The sequence below is a fragment of the Antedon mediterranea genome, chromosome 9, assembly GCF_964355755.1.
Source record: "Antedon mediterranea chromosome 9, ecAntMedi1.1, whole genome shotgun sequence".
In the NCBI taxonomy this organism is placed as follows: domain Eukaryota; kingdom Metazoa; phylum Echinodermata; class Crinoidea; order Comatulida; family Antedonidae; genus Antedon; species Antedon mediterranea.
Window position 1 is genome coordinate 14,182,918 of NC_092678.1, and position 27,046 is coordinate 14,209,963.

The 27,046-nt window shown below is 34.0% G+C and overlaps 2 protein-coding genes across 2 annotated transcripts; one reads left to right on the forward strand and one right to left on the reverse strand.

The window, feature by feature from the left end:
- Window positions 1–636: 636 nt before the first annotated feature.
- On the reverse strand, window positions 637–1,679 carry LOC140058203 (DNA oxidative demethylase ALKBH2-like). The gene is made up of 2 exons (XM_072103767.1): window positions 1,045–1,679; window positions 637–679 (listed from the first exon to the last, which is right to left on the reverse strand). The coding sequence occupies exons 1-2, from the start codon at window positions 1,677–1,679 to the stop codon at window positions 637–639; spliced, it is 678 nt and encodes a 225-aa protein (XP_071959868.1).
- A 21,599-nt stretch (window positions 1,680–23,278) lies between these two features.
- Window positions 23,279–26,353, forward strand: LOC140059093 (uncharacterized). Its single transcript, XM_072104930.1, has 5 exons — window positions 23,279–23,529; window positions 24,813–24,977; window positions 25,200–25,279; window positions 25,452–25,585; window positions 25,896–26,353. The coding sequence occupies exons 3-5, from the start codon at window positions 25,225–25,227 to the stop codon at window positions 26,151–26,153; spliced, it is 447 nt and encodes a 148-aa protein (XP_071961031.1). The 5' UTR covers window positions 23,279–23,529; window positions 24,813–24,977; window positions 25,200–25,224; the 3' UTR covers window positions 26,154–26,353.
- Window positions 26,354–27,046: the final 693 nt, after the last annotated feature.

Sequence of the window (27,046 nt, forward strand, 5' to 3'; positions counted from 1 at the left end):
TTCAACACAAGGCTCCTTTTGTGGTGACACTAGCCATATTTTCTTTTATTATCCCTAACACGATGTTCTCTAAAAAAAAATTGACCATAACGTGTCACTTTGTAAACTAAACGGTATACATTCTTTTAGTTATAGTTGTTCACTAACACGATTTATTCGATAATGAACCCTAATTAAAAAAAACAAATAAAAGTGTATTCGAAGTTATACTAAACGGTATATTAATAGAAGACAAAGTATTTGTTATCGATGAAGGGATAATGAAATTGATATTATTATAATTTAAACGGCGTGTTTAGTATTTTGTAGTCCTGATAACGAATACAATAAGTAGTTCGCCCCCTATTGACAAATAATATACCTGCGTTATATGCCGCGTGACAGACAATAATTATAGGCCTATTGTGTTTCTAAATGGGTATATTTTAGTTTTATTATAGAAGCTCTGTAACGCGATGTTGTCGATAAAGGGATAATGAATTGATAAAAGGATAATGAATTGATGATTGAGTGAGAAGTATAAGGAATGATCTAGAAGGTTATGAACATAATATTGTATAAGGCGATGTATGTTCTCTCTTGTGTGTAAACTGAATGCTTAAACATTGACGCACACTGTCATTGAGGTCGAAGTAATCATTGGATACGGATGCGTGTTACTGCTATATCAGGATCAGGACTGCATTATTCAAACACATAAAACACTGAGAGTAATAAAGAGAATCTATGCTTGATTGTTTTACACTCGAAAAATGTATTAGTATTTTGTAATAAAATAAAGGTAATTCAAATTGTTACATGATGCATTAATAAATTAATTAATGTTCATAAACGTCCAAATACTAGTTTCCTAGAATTTGTATTAAAATAATGTCTGCTATCTGTCTATGTAGCAGATATATGTTCATGTTTCGTTCTGGTCTGCATACGGGATGTGTGTGTGTGTGTCTTCTACTGACTGGCTGACGTTCACGATTTAACGTTACCGCTCCAAGAATTCAATACTACAATACATTGTTTGTTGTAATATTGATATTGCTATACCTTTCAATGTTCATAAATGTCAATATGCTGGTGCTTCCTATTCCATCTATCTTTGGTACAGTTCTTGACCATTCATTGATTGTTTCAGAATTTATTACCAGCATCGAACCGTGCTCCATTTTTATGTTCACAGGTTTAATGTTTTTGTTGGTGCGGTGTTCGAATCTACAGATTCTAGTAGGTCCCAGAGACATAATGCATACAGGACTTATTTTGCTCCTTTGTACATCATTAAGATAGCATTCCGCTGAATCCTCCGCTCTTGTCAAAGTTACCATATTGTAAAAATGACCAGTCGCAATGTGTATCCATTCACGCATTTCGAGTAGAAACTTTGGCCAGTAACACAGAGGACTTCTCGCTGTGTCGTCAATGTTTGTGTGAACTCCTATTTGGAATGACAACTCCAAATCACCGTACGCTGCACATCTAATGTGATCTACTTCAGTGATCACATCGCGTAACTTATATAGAGAATCGAATAAATGTGTTTTCCTACATTGTTTTAAAATAGTGTCTGCTATCAGTCTATGTAGCAGATGTACACGAACGCATTTCATGTTATCTTCCGGTCTGCATACGGTGTGTGAATGAAAGCCGAAATAAAACTCATCTTCTGACTGGCTGACGTTCATGATTACTTTATTGCTACAAGAATTCACTACAACTTCCAATTAAAGTTTGAAACTAAAACTCCATACTGGTCGATTTTTATACTTTGCGATGAAGGTTAACTACACGCGTTGTCAACAAACAACGAAACCGATGAATGATTGTCGATTATACTGATGTGTATGTGTGGTGCGCGCTTTAAAATTCGTATTGAATATATCGTGCCTTCTCTTCCTCCTACCCGGCTTAATTTGCGTATGGTTTTCGAATGATGATCATGAAACACACAAACGGGTGTAATTCCATCGTTAGTTACTTTAGTGTTACTATAAAACCGTCTCGGCAATATGATGGAAATAAGCGTCACTGTCGGTAAATGTATACACCGGTCCCAAAGAGTCAGGGTCAATTACTTTTTTTTAAGAAATATGTTTAATGTGTATTATTATTATTATAGTTTAATATAAGCGTATTTTATAAATTTAATCTCCATTGATTCTATCATCATATTTTAAAATCAAAATGCTATGTTTTAAATTCTATTTGGGTTTCTCTCTCTCTCTCTCTCTCTCTCTCTCTCTCTCTCTCTCTCTCCCTCTCCCTCTCCTTCTCTCCTTATTAATTTAGATTCGACTATGTAGAAACGGAATTTAATTTCCAAATTAAAACACTGCATTGTAACAATATTATAATCGGTCTGCTTTTCTTTTATCGATGATGACAATAGAAATAAGGGTAGGGCGTGTGTATGTATCACCGCCGGTCAGTGTACACACCAGGTCACAAAGCTTTAAAGAAATATTTTTAATTGTTATCCCGAATATGTGTGTTAGAGTAATTCGTTTTGATATATAATCATTTTGGTATACTAACAATTTGAACAAGCTGCCTCTACGCGCCTAGTCGTAAATCCAATCCTAGATTCTATATTTACCGATATTGCGCCCCCTATATAGTTTTTGATAAATTACTAATAATGTTATGGTATCGATAGATTGTAAGCCAGCTGAATGGTTAGTTCTTGAGTCTCGTAATGTAACGCTGTAGCATTAGGCTAGGGTTCGAGAATTGATTTGATACATATATATATATATATATATATATATATATATATATATATATATATTTAATATTTGTTTTACTCACCATCTTCTTTATTGACCATAGTTAAGGTTAACTACACGCGATTTGTCAACAAACAACGAAACCGATGAATGATTGTCGATTACACTGATGTGTATGTGTGGTGCGCGCTTTTAAATTCGTATTGAATATATCGTGCCTCCTCTTCCTCCTACCCGGCTTAATTTGCGTATGGTTTTCGCATGATGATCATGAAATACACAAACGGGTGTAATTCCATCGTTAGTTACTTTAGTGTTTCAATAAAACCGTCTCTGCAATATCATGGAAATAAGCGTCACTGTCGGTTAATGTATACACCGGTCCCAAAGAGTCAGGGTCAATTACTTTTTTTTTAGAAATATGTTTAATGTGTATTATTATTATTATAGTTTAATATATTAAGCGTATTTTATAAATTTCATCTCCATCGATTCTACCATCACATTTTAAAATCAAAATGCTATGTTTTAAATTCTATCTAGGTTTCTCTCTCTCTCTCTCTCTCTCTCTCTCCTTCTCTGCTTATTAATTTGGATTCGACTATGTAGAAACAGAATTTAGATTCCAAATTAAAACACTGCATTGTAACAATATTATAATCGGTCTGCATTGCTTTTATCGATGATGACAATAGAAATAAGGGTAGGGCGTGTGCATGTATCACCGTCGGTCAGTGTACGCACCAGGTCACAAAGCTTTAAAGAAATATTTTTAATTGTTTTTCCGAATATGTGTGTTAGAGTAATTCGTTTCGATATATAATCATTTTGGTATACTAACAATTTCAACCAGCTGCCTCTACGCGCCTAGTCGTAAATCCAATCCTATAGATTCTATATTTACCGATATTGCGCCCCTATATAGTTTTTGATAAATTACTAATAATGTTATGGTATCGATAGATTGTAAGCCAACTGAATGGTTAGTTCTTGAGTCTCGTAATGTAACGCTGTAGCATTAGGCTAGGGTTCGAGAATTGATTTGATACATATATATATATATATTTTTAATATTTTTTTACTCACCATCTTCTTTATTGACCATAGTTAAGGTTAACTACACGCGATTTGTCAACAAACAACTAAACCGATGAATGATTGTCGATTACACTGATGTGTATGTGTGGTGCGCGCTTTTAAATTCGTATTGAATATATCGTGCCTCCTCTTCCTCCTACCCGGCTTAATTTGCGTATGGTTTTCGAATGATGATCATGAAATACACAAACGGGTGTAATTCCATCGTGAGTTACTTTAGTGTTTCAATAAAACCGTCTCTGCAATATGATGGAAATAAGCGTCACTGTCGGTAAATGTATACACCGGTCCCAAAGAGTCAGGGTCAATTACTTTTTTTTTAGAAATATGTTTAATGTGTATTATTATTATTATAGTTTAATATAAGCGTATTTTATAAATTTCATCTCCATCGATTCTATCATCATATTTTAAAATCAAAATGCTATGTTTTAAATTCTATCTAGGTTTCTCTCTCTCTCTCTCTCTCTCCCTCTCCTTCTCTCCTTATTAATTTGGATTCGACTATGTAGAAACGGAATTTAGATTCCAAATTAAAACACTGCATTGTAACAATATTATAATCGGTCTGCATTGCTTTTATCGATGATGACAATAGAAATAAGGGTAGGGCGTGTGCATGTATCACCGTCGGTCAGTGTACACACCAGGTCACAAAGCTTTAAAGAAATATTTTTAATAATTATCCCGAGTATGTGTGATAGAGTGATTCGTTTCGATATATAATCATTTTGGTATACTAACAATTTCAACCAGCTGCCTCTACGCGCCTAGTCGTAAATCCAATCCTAGATTGATATTTTGTTTTACTCACCATCTTCTTTATTGACCATAGTTAATGTTAACTACACGCGATTTGTCAACAAACAACTAAACCGATGAATGATTGTCGATTACACTGATGTGTATGTGTGGTGCGCGCTTTTAAATTCGTATTGAATATATCGTGCCTCCTCTTCCTCCTACCCTGTTTAATTTGCGTAGAGTTTTCGCATGATGATCATGAAACACACAAACGGGTGTAATTCCATCGTTAGTTACTTTAGTGTTTCAATAAAACCGTCTCGGCAATATGATGGAAATAAGCGACACCGTCGGTAAATGTATACACCGGTCCCAAAGAGTCAGGGTCAATTAATTTTTTTAATAAATATGTTTAATGTGTATTATTATTATTATTATTATTATAGTTTAATATATTAAGCGTATTTTATAAATTTCATCTCCATCGATTCTATCATTCGTTTCGATATATAATCATTTGGTATACTAACAATTTCAACCAGCTGCCTCTACGCGCCTAGTCGTGTGTCTGTATCACCGTCGGTCAGTGTATACACCGGTCACCGGAACCGGTCACAAACCTTTAAAGAAATATTTTTAATTGTTGTCCCGAATATGTGTGATAGAGTAATTCATTTCGATATATAATCATTTTGGTATACTAACAATTTGAACAAGCTTCCTCTACGCGCCTAGTCGTAAATCCAATCCTATAGATTCTATATTTACCGATATTGCGCCCCTATATAGTTTTTGATAAATTACTAATACTGTTAGGGTATCGATAGATTGTAAGCCAGCTGAATGGTTAGTTCTTGAGTCTCGTTATGTAACGCTGTAGCCTTAGGCTAGGGTTCGAGAATTGATTTGATACATATATATATTTTTTTAATATTTGTTTTACTCACCATCTTCTTTATTGACCATAGTTAAGGTTAACTACACGCGATTTGTCAACAAACAACTAAACCGATGAATGATTGTCGATTACACTGATGTGTATGTGTGGTGCGCGCTTTTAAATTCGTATTGAATATATCGTGCCTCCTCTTCCTCCTACCCTGCTTAATTTATGCGTATGGTTTTTGAATGATGATCATGAAACACACAAACGGGTGTAATTCCATCGTTAGTTACTTTAGTGTTTCAATAAAACCGTCTCTGCAATATCATGGAAATAAGCGTCACTGTCGGTAAATGTATACACCGGTCCCAAAGAGTCAGGGTCAATTAATTTTTTTAAGAAATATGTTTAATGTGTATTATTATTATTATAGTTTAATATATTAAGCGTATTTTATAAATTTCATCTCCATCGATTCTATCATCACATTTTAAAATCAAAATGCTATGTTTTAAATTCTATTTAGGTTTCTCTCTCTCTCTCTCTCCCTCTCCTTCTCTCCTTGTTAATTTAGATTCGACTATGTAGAAACGGAATTTAATTTCCAAATTAAAACACTGCATTGTAACAATATTATAATCGGTCTGCATTGTTTTTATCGATGATTACAATAGAAATGCGGGTAGGGCGTGTGCATGTATCACCGTCGGTCAGTGTACACACCAGGTCACAAAGCTTTAAAGAAATATTTTTAATTGTTATCCCGAATATGTGTGTTAGAGTAATTCGTTTTGATATATAATCATTTTGGTATACTAACAATTTCAACCAGCTGCCTCTACGCGCCTAGTCATAAATCCAATCCTAGATTCTATATTTACCGATATTGCGCCCCTATATAGTTTTTGATAAATTACTAATAATGTTATGGTATCGATAGATTGTAAGCCAGCCGAATGGTTAGTTCTTGAGTCTCGTAATGTAACGCTGTAGCCTTAGGCTAGGGTTCGAGAATTGATTTGATACATATATATATATATATATATATATATATATATATATTTAATATTTCTTTTACTCACCATCTTCTTTATTGACCATAGTTAAGGTTAACTACACGCGATTTGTCAACAAACAACGAAACCGATGAATGATTGTCGATTACACTGATGTGTATGTGTGGTGCGCGCTTTTAAATTCGTATTGAATATATCGTGCCTCCTCTTCCTCCTACCCTGTTTAATTTGCGTAGAGTTTTCGCATGATGATCATGAAACACACAAACGGGTGTAATTCCATCGTTAGTTACTTTAGTGTTTCAATAAAACCGTCTCGGCAATATGATGGAAATAAGCGACACCGTCGGTAAATGTATACACCGGTCCCAAAGAGTCAGGGTCAATTAATTTTTTTAATAAATATGTTTAATGTGTATTATTATTATTATTATTATAGTTTAATATATTAGGCGTATTTTATAAATTTCATCTCCATCGATTCTATCATTCGTTTCGATATATAATCATTTGGTATACTAACAATTTCAACCAGCTGCCTCTACGCGCCTAGTCGTGTGTCTGTATCACCGTCGGTCAGTGTATACACCGGTCACCGGAACCGGTCACAAAGCTTTAAAGAAATATTTTTAATTGTTGTCCCGAATATGTGTGATAGAGTAATTCGTTTCGATATATAATCATTTTGGTATACTAACAATTTGAACAAGCTTCCTCTACGCGCCTAGTCGTAAATCCAATCCTATAGATTCTATATTTACCGATATTGCGCCCCTATATAGTTTTTGATAAATTACTAATACTGTTAGGGTATCGATAGATTGTAAGCCAGCTGAATGGTTAGTTTTTTTTTTTTTTTTTTTTTTTTTTTTTTTTAAATGAAAATATAACTTCAAGTCAATGATAACAACAGCGCGCTTCATTGTTAAGCATTCAGGTAGACCATCATGATAACAGCGCGCTTCATTGTTAAGCATTCAGGTAGACCATCATGATAACAGCGCGCTTCATTGTTAAGCATTCAGGAAGACCATCATGATAATCAGCGCGCTTCATTGTTAAGCATTCAGGTAGACCATCATGATAACAGCGCGGCGCTTTATCGGAAAATTTTTCCTAGAATCGGTAGTATACATTTTTATTTTATTCGATGAGAAGTGTATAATAATTACGCGATGTTATTTCTTTCAGTAAACATACTATCTGTACATAATCATTATAAAGTGCGCGTTTATCAATGGTATTCTTGCATGTGTAATGATTAAAACAGAGAACGAGACGGCTAAATTTCATTCGTTTTATTGGCAACACACACACACACAAAATATATATATAAAAAAACTCACACGTATACAATGTAATTTATATAAGACCATAAACATAATATGAATGCACGGGGGTATGGTATGAAATCATTTTTTTTTTTTTTTATATATACATATTTACATATTATTAGTTCATAACGTTTGTTTTGAGCACGTACACGGTGAAAGTTTCTTTTCACCAGTCTTGTAAACCAGTGGTCTGAATGCGTGCAGTTTGTCCTTTTCTATAATTGCATCTTCTACGAGTCTTATGTGGCGTAAATAAGTGTCCACGTCGTGTCCAAATCGTTCTCTCAGTTTAATCTCCGTACCATCGGACAACATTCTAATCCATGCTTTTCGTCGTTGAACGTGCGACGGTTCGGCTTCAAGAAATTGCGGTTCTTCTAACTTGAATCTTAATCTATCACGATCTACTACCTCGGTTGTTGGATTTCGAAGCGTTTGTGTCAGATACGGATTTTTACACTTGTGTACCGGTAGACTACCGCCGTTCTTTTCGGCCAATTGCTGAATGTCTAACGTCTGAAACACATCTCTTGTACTACGATCCACGTACATGATGGTTTTACGTTCAGTCATATTTTTAAACACGCACTTTTCCAATACACTCTTGATCATTGATTCGCCGGCTTTCACTTTGTAATGCTTACACGCGTCTTCCAATGAATTCAACGTCAACAGATTTACGTGAAAGAATACGTTCGGTGGTGGTGTTTCCGAGATGATCGAAGAAGAATTGATCAAGTGTCTCAAGTCGTTTGTTAGCAAATTCACACCGTTTCTCAGCTCATCCGCCTCGAACTCGTCATTTACCAGAACGCGTATTCGATTACCTCGGCACGCGTTTTTATCTTCGAGCACAACCTTTGTGCACAATTCGAGTATTTTTTTCAAACGTCTATGTTGTGGCAAAAAGACGCTAACGTGTACCATAAAGGCTCGAGCGTTCGACGTTTCCAATACCAATCTGCACGTGTGATCGTTGTTCATCACCGGCGGTGGCATCGGTAGTCTATCTCTGCTACCGTCATATGATCTGCATTTCAACACCCTTAAACTGTCGGCAATCTCTTTCACGTCAACACCGACCGCAATTGATCCGTTTTCGTCGCAGTCTCCAGTCACACACGATTGGATTGCGAGTTTCCTAACGTACGCCAGTCGGGTCTCGTGAAAATCTAAATTTATTTTTATCCAGTATCTTTCTTCGTTGGTAAACTTTTTCGGCACCGATCCTAGATAATTGATGCTGGATTTGGGATCTTGAGAGTTTGACTGGCCCCAGTACATATGTCGAGCGAAGACGGGCAAATGAGACAAGAAGCGTGCGGCTTGTGTAAGTTTTCCATTGAGCATAACGTATATGTAATGTTTTCCCCTGTACTGTTTTGCATTGCACATTCCTGCCATCATCACGTCCGATATTTCACGGTACTCGTTCGCATGTGACGAAAGATGAGCTTCCGTTGCCTCGCTACATTTGAACAGAAGCTGTTTTTGTCCGTTATCGTCCATTTTTCGAAACAACTTACTCCGTCCACTGTGCATAGCCAACAATATTTCCTTACATTGTTTGCGAGCAACACCCGTTTTGCGCTCTAAAATGGACAGAAGCGCCTCTTCGCTCCTGCACGTCAATTCAAAGTAAGTTTCACCATCTCGATGAACGGGATCATGAGAAGGATCAATCAACTGATCCGCTATCGTTCTCATGATGATCAGTTCGTTCTGTGGCATCGGACACATTAACGAAAATGCAAACAAAATATCAGCAGGATCCGGCTGCGCCTCGGACATTACCATGTCGTGTAGTCGCTTCATGTCCTGTTGCATCAGCCACCGTTGATGTTTGGCTATGATTCTTGAATTGAGACAACAAGTGTTCTCGTTCGGTAATCGAGGTGTATTGGCGTGCAGACTTTGTAACGGACAGCCGTTCACTTGAATCACTGCATTGTGAAAGGCGCACAAACGTGCCAGGTCGATGAGTTTATTGATGGTTCTAGTTTCTGTGGCGAATCCGAATCGGACTCCTTGCCTTTCCAATTCGACAGATATTCTATCGCAAGTCAACAGTAGCATACGATCGTCTTTGTACGAATCCCCTTCCGATCGACGTGGATACAGACCGCACTCTGCCAACCGTACATGTTCCATTACTTTGTGGCGCAGGGCGCCGAATTGCGTTCGAATTTTTAAACGATCCAATTCCTTCTCGTATCCCTCCATTTTCTTGGGCACGTTGACAACACCACTGGGTGCCACGTCAAAAGTGACAACTCGTTCGTTTAACGAGTTACACAAGTTTTTTTCGTTCATGGCCATTATGGTGGCATTATCGCAAACGTTGATTACGGTTCGAACACCGTGTCGAGTGGTTCCCGTGTTCGGATCCGTTACCTTCTCGGTTCGTTCGGTGCGCGTACAGCCGGAATCGAGTTCCTCTTTCATTATTGCCGCTTCTTGACTGCTTTCAATTGACAACGGATTCTTATCGCTTTTAGATCCAGACGACGGTGGCACAAATTCGTTCATGAAGCGTTTTTTTTTTTAATTTTTGTACTTTCGCTCATTATCGACGAGCACGGCTTTCTGTGTTCGGTAAGTAACGTCGTCTGAGTAAGCGTTACCGATTACAGATTTAGCGGCTACCATCACAGACGTTTTACCCGTACCGGGAGGTCCTACCAGAATGGCGTGCATGGCCATCGCATCGTGTGGGCATACGATACGTATAGCCGACAGTAAAATGTACAAAAGTTCACCTTTAGCGTTAGACACACCGGCCACATTACCTATCAGAGCCACCATGTTCAAAAGATATCGATAACCTATCGATATTTTCACGTCAGTTTCCTCTTCGTATACGAATGGAACAAAACTGCCGTCACTGTGTCTAGACGCGTTCATACACCAACCCTTCATCTCGGTATCCCACATATCGGCATACGATTGCGTTATTACTTCGCTCATTTGCACGTGTCTTCCCATATGCACTTGCGTGTACATGTCAAAGAAAATTTTGCCGACAGTCTTGTCACGGTATCTTTCCGGAGTCAATTGCAAGTTGTGAAAAATCTTTCTCATCATCACTATGCCCGGATTCTTTGCCGTGTATTTTTCACCGTATAAATGCCTATTAAGAAAAAAAAAAAAAACAAAAAAAAAAAACGAAAACAATTATAAATCAAAAGTAAAACACGCACACTACAATTTGTGTTGTGGTGATGATGATGATGATGATGATGATGATGATTATAAAATACGTACCTCGAGTCTATGGTCACTTCGTTCTGATTCTGGTTGGTTACATACAGTTTTCCGATTGCCGAAATTTTGTCTTCGTCCAATTGCGCTGCATCATCGCGCATAGCGTGAACAAACAATTTTGTATTACCAATGTTCGTATCACTTTCAAGTGCAGGAAAGTGTCTTTTCAAAAAATAATTCGCCTCGTACATGTGAGGTTCCAATATCCACGCTTTCATATGTTGGAAGCTTACACAACGACTATCGCCTTCGTTCATTATAACTCTCGGATCAATCTGTTGCAAAGACAGTTTAAGAGTCGGAGGTAGATTCAATTCTTTGTCGGCAATTGTCATCAACTGATCGAGAGTTAGCGCATTACTCGATTCATTTGCAATCAAACGTGTCAGCTCACGTCGATGAGTTGCACGTCTAGATGACGAAAAAAGAGTCTTTGGTGTAAACAGATCTGCGCGCTTTTGCCACGCCTCTGCTGTATCTTGTTCTCTAACAGTCGGGGGCAATCGATTGCCTTCGATTTTCGGTATGTCTAAACAGAAATATTTTTCAATGCTTCTTTCAAAATCCCCGAGCACTGTCACGTGTGGAACATAGCTATTTATCTTGGTTCGTTTCATTTGCGACGTTCCACGACCCAATCGGCAATCGAAATGTTTAAATGCATATTTTATTGTCGCCGTTGCTGAATCGTTTCGTTTACGTTTTGTCTTTTTACGTTTCGGTTCATTATCATCATCATCGTCGTCATCATCATCATCATCATCATCATCAAGATCGTTGTCGGAAAACATTTCGCATCGGACGTCTGTCAAGAATGTTGTGTCCCATGCTGGCAGGTATCCGTTGTTTATCAACAGTATGGACTTGACAACGTACTGTAACATTTTGTGCAAACGTCGTGGGAAGATCAACCAGAACACGTAACCGCACGACACCTTACCCCGAACCGTTTCATCCACGATGCGACTAGGTTCAATAAGAGAGCACACCAGTGCGTGCTGTTCATCGTTGCAGTGCAACTGTAACGCTTTTCTCAACAACACCATCATCATTATGTACGTATGCGGGGAGCAATTGCGCAGCGAGTTTGTCGGTATTTCAAACGATTTCAACTCGACGCACATGATGTGCATGGGTTCACCAAACACAATATCGTCCGTAATTCGACTGCCCGGCCATAATTCACATGGCAGTAGATCATCGGCTGTACTCTCAGATTTACTCATTTTCAACAACCGCGCGACTTTAACTAAACATTAAAAATACACATATACTCTTATATATTCACAATCACATACGTTGATATTTTCCAAGGTGGACATCGATTAGACAGTGTACAACTTACCAGGAGATAATACTCATGCCTATTAATTATGCATAAACTTTTGAAGGTCATCGTCTTTTCAATTCGCAAGGAAGTCTTTTATTTAGAAACGTTCAATGCCAACGATTCAATTGTATACACACATAATTCACTTTGTACAGAAGTTCAGCAGTATATATAGCCTACACACACTTCAGTGAAGCAGTATCCTACACACACTTCAGTGAAGCAGTATCCTACACACACTTCAGTGAAGCAGTATAATACTAACTGATAATGTCTCAGCAAACAGCTAAGTGTAAAGTGCAAGAACATACAATGTGGATGACTCCGTGGTGGACTGACGATGTTGAAGGTAATTCATAAATGTGTATTGTTTGATTTAGCAACGTAATATTATTTCTATAGTGTCACTAGTTTTGTTGTTTTTGTTTTATCAAGAAGAAATAATGTTACCATAGTTTTACAAGGGCATGATTCGATATTATCAAGAATATTGTAATATATCTTTTCATTTCATTTCATTTATTTATTTCACTTTACAAATATATAAATATAAAGTGGAGGAGCCTAAAAGAAAGCAAAGCTTGTTGTGAATAGGCTCCTCAAAACAAAACAAATAAAATAGAAATAATATTATAACACAATTAGAAACTCCAAAAAAAAAATAACAACAATTAAACTAATATCTTTTCTCTAACACATAAGTTTAACATGTTTAAAACTAAAAAAAAAACAAGTAAAAAATAGATTATATAAATTATTTAAGAAATATCAAATACATCAATAATAAAAGAATTTACAAAGAACCTTCAACCAATAATAGTTTAAATTGACGTTTAAATAAAGCACAGTTATGAGATTTTTTTAAGAGATAAAGGAAGAGAATTCCAGAGTTTAGGTCCAGTGTATACAAGGGTATTCATTTTAGTTCGAGTAAATGGCAGGTGATACTAATCTTTTTGTCTTGTTTGGTGAGTGTGGTATTGTTTATTTTAAGTGAATTTACTGGATATTATAGGTGTCGGGCGGTTAATTGAAACATGATGACACCAACATTAAATCTATAGAGATCCTCAATTTTTAATATTTTATTTTTTTTTTGAAAGAGATCTTGGGTGTGAGCACGAAAAATTACCCCTGAGATAATTCTGACAGCTCGTTTCTGGATTAATAAAATTTTAGTAATAATTGATTTTGAAGCATTTCCCCAAGCAAGAACACCATAATTTAAGTACGATAAAATAAGAGTAGAATATAAAATATTTAATACTTTTTGAGGAAATATTGATTTCAATTTATACATCATGCCAACATTTTTTTTGATAATAATTTGCAAAGGTAATTAACATGGGCTTTCCAGTCAAGTCTGTCGTCAATAAATATACCAAGAAATTTTGTGTTGGTTATTTGATTAATAGGAACATTGTTGAAAATAATATCTTTTGGTAACATACTATATTATTTGTTACTAAACAACATAAAATTGTTTTTTAGCATATTTAGTGATAGCTTGTTTGCATGTATCCAATTAGTAACCCTTTTTACCGTGTTATGCAGCGCATAATGACAATGATTGTGGTTTGTCAACTTTTTTTTTTTTTTTAAATTTGGTTTTAGTACAACGAACATCAGTTCAGAATGTTTCACAATGGAAAGATAGTGTTAAAGGTAAATACAATACTAACGTTATATATCTATATTATAAGTGAGAGAGTTTGTACGTCTGTCTGTTTGTTTGTTTGTCTCTTACTTATAATATAGATATTTAGATAGATATGATTCATACTGAAAAACTTGATGCTCATTGGCATAAATAAATATTCAAAGAGGGCACGAATCAGATGTGTACCCTGAACACATCCAGTAGTAAATCCTTCTCCGAGAAGCCTTGTATATGTTTTAATTGGTTGCAAACTAGCACCAGCACCACGTACTATTAGTTGTATAATAAAACCAGTTTTTCTTCTTTTTTTTTTTATAATTTCAGTAACAAGAATACCAATAATGCCGTAAGTATTTTTTCTTCTCTTGACATTACATTTTTGTTTATTTATTCGATTCATATATACATATATATAATTTATTCATAGTACATTCGTAAGAGTTCCCTCGGAAGAGCACCCGTTCAACCCGAAAGAAGAAGAAACCGTGGACAAAGGTAAATTAAAGTAAATGCATTGTTGGCGAACGATACTATTTAACGCTGCTCATATGATTGTTATAATATAATATTATATATATTTGATTTCATATAGAATCAACACAGCAACAACCGTTACATTCGACGGGTCGTTGTAAACGCCCTCAACGAACCAGAGGCGTGTTTTCATGGTAGGTTCACCAACTATTATTCTTGTTCATGCAGGAAAATGCTCCCCAAAAACCCGAAAATCATTATTTTTTATTTACGTCATGTTTTCTTTCACAGGCAAAGCACACTTCTGCCTTTTAAGGAAACGTACGCCTTTGATTCCGAAAACGACAACAACAGCAATATAGACTACCTGATAGCTTTGTCGTGCTCTGCTGTACATAACAGTGACACGGCAAAAGTAGCAGATATATTAAAATGGAATGGCTTCACGTATATCAGAATGAAGCCAACAAAAGACAAACAAACCATAATGAGGTATTTGAATAGATGCAAACGCGTTATTGTGTTCCAAAATCTATTCTTTGAAGATTACGTCAATGACGTATTTACTATCTGCAGCGAAAATTTAGGAATGGTGGAGACAACTCTACCATTCAAAAATAACATTTTTGATATAACGGTTTTTTCTAGTGGTACTGTCATGCGCGTATTGAAAAGAAAATAGTTTCATTGTCAATAATTTGTCTTTTGTTGGTTTAATTAAATAATACCTTTCATCATTAGTTGTACAAGTATACATTTTTAACTAAATATATATAGGCCTATAGACCTAAATCATAGGCAGGACATAGAAAAAAAAATCAAGATCAAATCAGTTAAAACTGCCTCAATATATAAGTTTATGTTTCGGGCATAGCCGATCATCAGGTGAAGAAAATCATCAAATATGAAAAGGCATAGTTATAAAGGCACACTTCCAAACGCTTTGGGGTACAAAGCAGAAATGGTTAGTTATAAAGCAGGAAAAATATACATATGTATAATATATTTGTTTGTGAATGTTAACCTAGTTCGTTGTACGTGAATCCATACTTTTGTAATATCTGCTGCTAGTGGTGCATATTGTTATGTACATACAGCATCACGGTTGACTGAAATTTCAGTTTGTTTAATGTTTTATTTATTGATAGAATTTCAATATATTATTGTACTGTATTTATTGTTTATGAATTTAAATGTCGTTAACTCGGAAATCGTTTTAACAAATAAAAAAAATTTAAAAAGTTACATCACGTTTGTTTCTTTTTATTTATTCATTTCTTGTGTGTGGGTGCGTGTGCGCGTGCGTGTGTGTGTGTGTTCATGGCTCTGTCATCCTGTGTGCAGAATTTAGGACGACTACTGAATGCGGATAAAAACTCTATTCGAAGACATGCACAGAAAACCGGTTACATATAAACTTTAATTGTCGAATACAATTGCACCAAAGTGCAAATGTATTCTACGTTATAATCAATATTACATTTTAAAATAGATATAGCTAAAAAGTAATACATTAAGGGCGTAATAATATTTTACATAAAATAAGTGTTATCTTTTAACTATTGAAAACACATTAAATAAATGATTGTTTGATACCGCCCGCTCGAAAAAAATCTTCCGCGCGGTTCAGTAAACGTTATCAAAGAATATATATCACAAGAATGAGTATTCCGCGATTTTTTCATGAGATATTTGTAACAGAGAGCTCCAGAGAGTGATGTCCGCCCTCATAAGGGCGGATGTATACATACTAAATAAGACTTGATTTAATAGATACCGTATTATACATGTCACATTAAATAGAATTATGATAATATATTTTGCAATTGTAATATATTTTATAATACATATTTATTAAAAAAACTAGTGTACATTCACTTTATTTACAGACAATTATTTACTAACATGCTAAATTCGTTCACAAAAAAAGGCCTAACACAGCAACACCAAAAATCAACGAATCCTTACTCAGCACGGTCTATTCTTATCATTGCCGCGTAGTACTCTACGCCCGGTAAATTAAGTATTGTTTTTATGATACAAATTAGTATAAAATACATGTTATTAATAGGATAAAATGTTAAATGTCATTAACATGTATTTGTTTTACCAGAAACAAGTTAAATATAGGAATATTATTAAACTATCCTTCGTGAAAACGCGTAAACACCAACACGCCCGGTCACGCTATCGTAGCGCCCGGTTGATAAAGCAAACTGTTTATGCGGCAGTTTTTACTAAATAAATTGCATAAAACGAACAATTAAATATCCAAATAGCATTTAACATAATGTTGGCATCTAGTTGATAACATTTTTTTATCATGAAAAGTTGTATACATCCCAGATCCCAATCTTAAAAAAAAATTGAAATGTGTTTGAATAATGATAAAGGAAAATGTCACGGGGAAAAATGTCACGGGGTAAAATGTCACGAGGGAAACGGACCGGGATACAACATACCGGGGAAAAAGTCCGGGAAGCAAATGTCCGGGGGAAAATGTCCAGGGGGAAACTAGCCTGTCTCGTATTTTCTGAAAATAATATTGTTCTTGTTTCTACATTACTATAGCAAGAAACGAGTATTTTTTGTTCATAAACTATACAATTTTTGCAATGGCGATGAAGGATGGCTAGTTGTCAGAGATACACCGTATGGGTGTGCTTGGGAAGGAGAAAACATTCCCGTCTTTATATTTAGCGCTTCTAGCAATGCAGAGAACTGGAGCAATGGATGTAAGTAAATAATAATGATAACGACAACGTTTACCAACTTTGTTATTAAGTGATTCAAGGAGATAAGAACTATAATAATGGTTCCCAAAAATAGAAAATAATTAGAAATTGGGAATATGGAGATACGGTTCTATATATGTTCCATGGGCCAACGAACTGATCATTCAGGCAGAGAGTTTCAATTTGTTGACGTCATGATGTAAACAAAAACATTTTTTCTAGTAATTTAAATTTATATTTTTCCATGTGTCACTGTAAATACAATATTTGATATTATGCTATAGCATATACTAGACACGATTAAGAACTAATAGGTCTAAACATTCTTCTGAGGTTATTCTGTATGATGACATACAACTTTCTGATTTTGTTGTACGATACCGAAAAAACTATGGTTTTTATCTTTAATCACAAAGATGACATATTACTCTAAAAAATTACGAATTTTTATTTTAATTTATTTTTTAGTGATCGAGAAAGCTTATATTATGACAGTTCATGTGAAGTACGCCTGATTATTATTTCATATTCAAAGAGGACAAAAGGAAAACACGGATCATCAAGTACAAAACCCGCCTCTCTGTGGCACAATATTTCTTAAAGTACAACTATATCGAGAACCATATTTGACAACATAAATAGGTATGTACATATTATGATGTACGATTTCGCCGTACAGCCGTTGCCGTAAGTTGATGTGATGTAATGTTTGCATGGAAAGTCTATCCCATGAGTTTTCAATGTTTTTGACATACAAGAGATAGTTACCCGTTATTCAAATTGCGCATTTATCTAATCTTATCTGATCTAAATACACAACTGTCAGAACTTCGCGGCGGAGTAAGAGCAAACTTTACATAACTAACATAATCCTAGAGAGAAATGTGTGGACGTAATGACGTCTTTCAATCTCAAATTAATAGTGCAAAAGGTGAAATAGATTTATTGGTACCGGTCACTTTAAAATAGTTGACGTAAGATAGTCAATTCAAAATCGTATCAGATCAAGTAAATGTGCAACATGAAAATATAATAATATAAATAACCAGAAACACAGCAGTATATTGTAACCTAAATATTCAAGATACAAAAACAAGCTCATCAACCCAACATAGGAAATATCACCAGCACAAGAAAGATCACCTGCACAGAAAAGATCACCAGCATAGGACAGATCACCAGCAAAAGAAAAATCATCGACACATGAAAAATCACCAACACAAGAAAGATACCAACACAGACAAGATCACCCACACAAACTCTGATATTTAGTAACTCACTGTGCAAACGCATCAGATCTATAAAAAAAATCCATTGGTCTAAATCAACGAAAGTATTTATAAAAAGCGGTACCTCTATATCTGATGTACAGAAGCTAGTTGAGGAGACAACAGATGAAAACCTTGACATTGTAATATTCCATACATGGACAAATGATACAACCAAACATACCGAAAAAGAATGTCACGCCGAAGCTGAAAGTCTAATCGAGTCAACGCTTAGGAAATTTCAATCATCTCATGAATTGTATCAGGAATTCTGCCAAAATTATGGCTCTTACAGCATAACAACACTACCGACCAAATAACCATCAAACTGAACAAAGTATTGGCAAGTAACTACTGTAATTATAATAACATTCTAACGATATACCGGAAAATATTTCTTTTAACTTCCAATCAGCCACCAATGAACTTATTTTAGAAAAACTAAGATCATTGTCAGTAAATAACCAACTGGTGGTGATATGATTCCATCAAAATAAATTACTAAAATAAGCTGAGCAATCCAGACAATTACCGTCTAATTTTTGTGTTAAATGTTATCTCTAAAATAGCTGTATTTGACTAATGACTAATTCTATCATTAATATCTTAGTATAAATAATCTTTTAAATAGCAATCAGTCATGATTCAAACGTAACCAAATTACTCCACATCTAGTAACATCCCGTGTAAATATTACTGAAGAATGTTTTAATGAAATTGATAAAGGTAATCTAATTGGCATATGTATGTCTTGTCTTAAAAAAGGCTTGTATTACTGTAGATCATATTTTTTCAACCAATTAAAATTGTGTAATTGTAGTAAAAGTATTAACTGGTTGAAGAGATAACTTGAAGTGATTGAACTCAAACTACTTGTATACATGGTATCAAATCTGATTACTTAAGTAGCAAGTGTGGAATGCCACAGGGCTCCATTACTGGACACTTGCCATCTTGATATATTAATGACCTGCCAAATTGTATTTCTCTATGCAGTGTAAGTTTATATGCTGATGATACTGCAATCTGATATTCCCCTAATTCAACTGATATAACTGCATGCTATAATAGTGATTTATCAAATATAAACAATTGGCTTGAGAGCAACAAACTTAGGCATTCAAAGTCAGAATTCATGTTAATATGATCTAAACAAAGGCTTTGTTTTGTAAATAATTGCTTATCTGGTAATATTAATGGTATTGCATTATCTAGGGTAAACAATAATATGTTGGTGCATATATTGATAAACATTTAAGTCGAGATAAAACCTTCTAAAATGTTCGTAAAAAAGTATTAACTGGCATGAATAAATGTTTAAAAAAGCAACCCATTTATCACAAAACACACTCTTTTTAATGCCTATAGCAGTATAATAGTTGGGCCACACTTTGAGTATTGTAATGTTATTAGTCTAACTGTTGATTAACTAAATCCAAACGTTTACTAGTTAATCAAAATCGGGCAGGGAGAATAATATGTGGGGTATCATGGGAAACAAACTTAATTTGAAAACATTGTCTGAAATGAAAACTGTAAATCGTCTTAAACCTGTATATAAAATTCTTTATAATTTAACTTATATCTCACTAATAATACATTCAACCCTTAGAGGCATGAAGCAGCCTTGGTGTTGACATTCTCTCTCGTCTACGAACCTAACATCATTTAAACATAAACTGTATTAAACTTTTTAACATATGAACACATGAACTTTTGTAATGGAAAACAAAAACACATTTTGGTCAATTACTCAAAGGTAGCTTTTTTGTATGAACAACACTATTATCGAGTCTACAACCAGGCAAACCATTGCTTAACCTAAAGTTGTCATTAAATGCAAACTTAAGTCATCCTCAACTATTACATTTATTAATTATCGTTCTTAAATATAACTGTAACAAAACTCCTAACATATCTCGTATCTCTACAATTACATTTCAGTCAATATAATATAATTTACAAATAAAATCACATACACAAGGTCAGTAGTGATCTGTTAATACTGTTCGTGGTACAAGAGAAAGGGTAGCCGGTTATCTAAACCAAAATGAATAAAAATAAATACGTGGTTTTTGCTCAAATGATTAAAATGTGTTCATTGGATATGAAACATAGGGGATGCCACAACAATTTGTACTGAATGGATTATTAGTTTAAGGGATGGAAATATGGGTTTTATAGCTAATTTGCATATATAAGTTCATTTGCATATGAAGGCGGTGGATGATGGAGGGTTGATTTGATGTATGTGGTCTGGAAAAGAACGTCTCATATACATTCTTTAAAACCCCAAAAATCTTTGCCTACAATTTTGTCTCAGTTCACCATAATCTTGTCTTAGAATAAGATTTATAATATAAACTTTCTTCTTCAATTAAATACAACCTACTTCAACTAATCGCAAATTCTGGTTTTCTTTTATTTCTTATATTAAAGCCATCAGGAAACAAGTAAATGTACCATTTTTTATTATTAGTATCCACATATTATAACAACTTAAGTAGTTACTGATTTTTAATTTATTCTTAATACTACCAGTAACAAGGCTCTCCAATAAATCATATAAGTGCAACACCATGTTAGTTCCCTTATATATTAGTTTGAATAGAATATTCGCATTATCTTTCTTTGTTTTGAAAATACAATAACGATACGTTACTCAGACTAGACAAAAGTTGTATGTACCAAAATATAGAACAAATACAGGACAACGATCCATTGCGGTGCAAAGCTCTGGAATGAAATCCCAAATGATTTAAGGATTCTAACAATATAAAATTTAAAAAAGAAATGAAAACATACTATGTGTTTGTTTAGTGATATTTATTTATTTCATTAGAGAAAAATATTGTATATTTGAGAGAAAAAAAATGTATATTACTTTTTGTAGACCTAATTTATTTATATGATTATTTATATTTCAATGTTTAGGGGCTTAAATTGATTAGTTTAAACTATTTTTAGCCATTCGCTTGATATACCGTAGTTATTATTATTTGTATGTTACAATTGTATAATTTATATATGGGTAAATATAGAAAGAAAGAAAATACAGGTATATTAAAATATCCAGTAGTATAGTATAATTGAGTAGCTTTTAAGATTAATTTCGGTATGATGTAATAAATTCATTTTGTATTCTTGAACTTTAATACAGTTAGTACATTATTGTCTTAAAAGTGGCGATGACACCTAAGCGTATACTCAGGCACATACGATTGGTAACTCCACACTTTCACCCGCGACATCCGTTAAACAGTTAACGATGTGTTATTATAAAGTTTAAACTTGGATGTATTACCATCATAATCACTATGTTTTCAGGGAGTTGGGGTTATTTCATTTAACTAAACATGTATCTAGCCTTTAGCCTTTTGTTTTTCATGTGGGCAACTGTCCGGGTGTTAAATGCTTTATGGTTTTTATAAATATATTTCTGTATATTTTGTCGAATGTGTTGAAAATACAAAATAAAAAAACACGCTATATTATAATTTACTGTAAGGCGTACCGAACACGCTACTTAACAAATTAGGTATAAATGCTGCTGTAAGACTGAAATTAAACAACTGTAAACGGTTAGAGTTTAAAACGTTAACTGGCTATCGGTAATTTTACGAATTCGGATGTTTTTTTTTTCTAAAATATAATCGTTGCTCTAGTAATCATATGTTCTTAACTTTTATTATATTTAACATTTTAACGTTTTTATTACTATTATATATGTGTTTGTAATTTAAATCTTGTTTTAAATTTGATTTGTATGTTTTTAACTGTACTGTGCATTGTTTACTAACTAATGTAGGCCTACAATTATATTGTATCTAAGAAATGATGTAAATATGGAAGAAAATACACTACTGGCTATTTTTTTTATCATTTTACTGATACAGGTATGCAGGTGAACATTTTTCATTTTTCTTAGACCTTAGTGGTTTGATTTAATGTGCGATTAGCATATTTGTGATTTAGCGGCAACTAAGAAGCATTTGGCACTTTAATTGCTGAAAAATATAGTTTCTTTGAAAGAAAATAAGTACAAATTAGAAACGGTATACCATATAACATATAGTTATCATTCAGATTTAAGAATATTTCCTACTTTTTTCCCAAATTGTTTAATCTGTTTACATTTGAAGAACATGAAGAACATGTGTTCTTCACCTTCAGTGATGCCACAATATTTACAATGTTTGTTATTTTTTAATTTCCAGATATATAGCTTTTGCTTTGTAGTGCAAAAGCTTGTAATATACTTTTGCTAAATGTGTATTTTTCATTTAACATACCTTTGATGTTATATGTTTTTCTTTTATTATGTTATACGATTATCTAATTATATGATTTTTGAGCATCTCATCTTAGTTTGTAATACAAATACTGTGTCTTGATTTGTAATATAAATATTATGATGTGGCTGCCCATTTTGTTTTGTTCATAATTGTTTCCGTCATTCAATATATGACATATTCCACCCAGTTTGGAGTTGTGTGCTTTCTTTTTTGTCTCGGCTTTTTGCACTACCTTCCAGTGACATAAAAAACAGCTATTTTTAAGCCAATTTCAGGACGACAAAATTATGTCTATTGAGGACGACACATACATATAAAGTTTGATGTGTATGCCGCACTAAACGTCAAATTAAGTTACAAAACAATGGGCCTACTGCGAGGAACTGCATTACTCTCTTATTGTAAACGAGTGAAAACGTCACTCGTTGTGGGGAGTGAAACTGTTTTCACTCTAAAAGAGCGATTTTTCACTCCCCGAGAGTGGTTAAAATTGTCTAAAATAATACGAATAGCTGAAAGCAGTTCGCTCCTCGAGAGTGAAAAAAGAGTGACCGCGTGAACCAATCAGAGACGCGTATGCAATTTTGGCGCAATTTTTGTGCTTGATGGGGAGACATTTTGTTTTCACCACCATCGCGTGACATCGTCATCATGGAGGAGTTTCTTCAGAAATTTAGCATTAAAATGAGACAATTAAACTGATTGAAGGTAAGAATATTGAATAAGATGATTATTTACAATACTGATAATATAGAGACATATTATATTTGAGAGGCGAGGAAGAAACATCAGTAACAAATTTACTGTATACTTTGAAATAATAATCCTTCTAGCCTGAAGGCAGGGCGCGGTCGACCGGTCGCATCCTGTTACCTTTTACTCGCACGTACTCGTACGGAGACCGGTCCGGCTGCAGGAGGAGGAATAAACGCAAATAGCATGATAACTTAAGGCCGCACTAGAGTTAGGCCTAGGCCTAGTTAGAAATTGTCAAACTGCCTACTACTTATAATAGGCATAGGCTTGTCTATTCTCCTTATGTTATGATGATATTAATTATTTAATAATATTTATTTAATATTAATTAATAATTAATATTATTTGTTTTAGGGCCTAAATAAATTAATTGGCCACATTTTTTTATTGGCCTACTACTAGCCTGTACTACTAGCCTGGCTAAACCTAGCATAGGAAGGAAGGCCTAGCTAGCGATTTTAATTATTATATGCACGATCATATTAGACCTTTAAATTAGTACTAGGCCTATTTTAAGTAAGTAGGTCTAGGCCTAGGCCAAAAGTGATATGATAACAAAGCCTAGCCTTATAGATAGGCTAGGCTCTAGGCTAGATAGAGTAGTAAGTATATATTTGTACTTCATTTAACAAATTTTATAATTATAATTAGTGTTTTCACACAAATGTTCATGCATGATTGCCAATGATGCTGTCTGTTGCCATTGGCTGTAATGATAATATAGAAACCAACTGTACTGTAGTTGGAACTTTTAAATACAGTATTCATTGTTTCACTGAGAATGAAATAAAGATTTAAACAACTATACTAGGCCTAGTTAAGTTAGACTACACAAATGAGTGTGTGGCAGAAGAAAAATGCTTACAAACTATTTTAGGTCTATATTAGTACTATAGTACAGTATAACACCTTTGATCTTTAAGAATGACAGGTTGGGTTATTTATGTTTATAACTCACTTTGTAAAGACTAAAGAATTTAGGGATCATCTTAATTTACCACACTGTTGATATTACTACTAGTCTTTCTCTCTGCACCTCTTTAAGGTGATCCCTTAGCTAAGTGTGTACCATATTTGGTAGTGGTCTAAACTGATAAAAATGATTATACTCTAGTATAAAGAAAAGATCAACTTGGTATAAATACCTTGAAAGCAGTTCTTATTTCCTTTTTGTCAAATACCGTATTAAATTGTTTTAATTTTGTTTTCTTAAATATAAATATTTTTTATTTAAGATTGAATGGATGAAGTATCACCCAGCTAACCGTGAAAATACTGCGCAGATAAGGACATATTTTAAGGAGACAGCCACCATGAGGTCAACGATCATTAAAACAAAAAATCCAACAATAACAAAAGTGCTTGAAATGTTTCCACGAATAAAGAACATGCCATGATTGGTAAGATATTTACAATGACAATTTAAGTGTATGTATACTGGACCTATGATTTAGTCCTTATCCGAGAAGACTTGTTCTTCCACCAGAACAATGAAGTGACTGAGCCTTGCCAATGTTATGGCTGTGGTTTGTGGCGCCCCTGCCTTACTGCTTGGCCCCTATACACCGCTCGATATTTGATATGTAACTTAGCACAATGAAATTATTCACATATTTCCACAGATAAATCTTGATTTTAAGATCACATATGGAGATGACATTTCAGATGGATTTTTATCTAGATGGAACGTTTTTCTTTTACTGTAAGTATGCTGGCGTGCACAGCCTAGGCGTAGTACACAGTATCACATTTTAAAAAGACGATTCTTTATCTAAATATTTACAATACCTATTCACAAGTCAAATGGCGTAAATTGAAAAGTTAGGTATATAAACTAAAAACATAGTACTGATATCTTGTATGTTTATTTACAGGTGACATATGTGCCCTAAAGGGTTTAGCCCTGATGCTGCCATTTTCAAATGCACATTGTACAAAGAAAGGCAAAGGAAAATCAAAAGGAGCCAGTAGGGAGGAGTCACTTGACTACCTTATCCAACATCAACCAGTAAGTAACAAAATAGAAGGTCTTGTTTAAATAATTCTTGATTCACAAGCAGTAACAATAATTGAGTCATCTTTTGTGCCTAAATAAATTTGCTGTTAACAAGTTTTGTTTCATTCACACATACAGTACATTTGTCAAATGTCCTATTATTAATGCCCTATTATGTTTCATCAATTGCGTAGTTTCATTTTTATTTTATGTACCTGGTTTATCAATTATTGACATAAAGTACACAAAAATAAATGTACTTTTTATTCTCTTATTTTGATTAAACAAATAAGAACAACGATATTTCTTCTTATTTTTACAGATTGGCACCAGTGTAGACACGTTTGCCAAAAACAAGAGTGACAAGTTCACCCAACCATTTTTGTTAGCCCTTGGTCCTTCCACAAATCCGGAACAATATTTTCTTGTCTGTGACCATTGTGCTACCGAAGCTGGTTCGGCAGTAGTGTTAGCTTTTGATTTAGTTTTTAAGTCATTTTATACTTTTAATGTTTTTTTTCCTGGCTGCCTTTACTCTTTTTATAGGATCATATATTATTTATTTTTACATAAAATGTAGTCTGTGACCTTAAATTAGGTCGAAAAAACGTAGAGAATGCAACTTTAAATATTACAGCCATTTAACGCAAAGGTAAAATACGTACGTAATACATTTTTTAACTTTTGTTTTACTATTGCTTGTTTGGTGTTGTGTATAAAGTCAAAGATTGCCTTACATTCATTCCAAATTTGTATTAATCTTTGTATGCTTTAATTAAAAAATTGTCTTTCTTAATATACTTTTCTCTTGATTTTGGTTAATTTTTAAGCACTTAGTTGCCCAAAATATTGTGCTATATTACATTGAACTTTATTATTAATTAATAAATGCTACTATTTTAGTGAAATTAAAGTTTTTTCTATTTCATTTATCCTGTGTGCGTAATCTGTCATCTACAGCAGTAGTAGTAACAATTTTGCACTATGATAAAAAATTAATATTTGATTTTATAATCCATCTTTGGTCGTGTTATTGTTAGAGATATTTTATACATTGAACCAGCAGATTTAAAGTACTTTTTAAGATTTCACTACAGTACTGCATTTCAAAGAAGTGAAAATACTATAAAAGAGTGAGCTCTCACTCCTTTTAAAGAGTGACTATCACTCTTTATCAAAAGAGTGACAATATTATTTCACTCTTTTTCCACTCTTTTCCCACTCTTTCAAAGAGTGAATAGTTCCACTCTTTTCAAAGAGTGGTTTTCACTCTTTGAAGAGTGGTCCTTAATACCACTCCTCAAAAGAGTGAAAATTCACTCGAAAAGAGTGGATTTTCACTCTTTTACATTAAGAGAGTATACGATACGATATTATTTATTGTCATGTTTAAAAACAAGGTACAAATGAATTGTCGTTGGTTGATTACATGTAATTAGACAAACGAATACAAAACAATGCGTAGTAACCAGT

Bases quoted from the DNA above. Each gene is read 5' to 3' on its own strand.
- LOC140059093 (XM_072104930.1), top strand. From the start codon at position 25,225: ATGGAGATGACATTTCAGATGGATTTTTATCTAGATGGAACGTTTTTC. The intron at 25,280-25,451 runs GTAAGTATGCTG...GTTTATTTACAG, and splicing joins TGGAACGTTTTTCTTTTACT to GTGACATATGTGCCCTAAAG. The intron at 25,586-25,895 runs GTAAGTAACAAA...TTATTTTTACAG, and splicing joins ACCTTATCCAACATCAACCA to ATTGGCACCAGTGTAGACAC.
- LOC140058203 (XM_072103767.1), bottom strand. From the start codon at position 1,679: ATGAACGTCAGCCAGTCAGAAGATGAGTTTTATTTCGGCTTTCATTCA. The intron at 680-1,044 runs GTATAGCAATAT...TGAATAATGCAG, and splicing joins ACATTTATGAACATTGAAAG to TCCTGATCCTGATATAGCAG.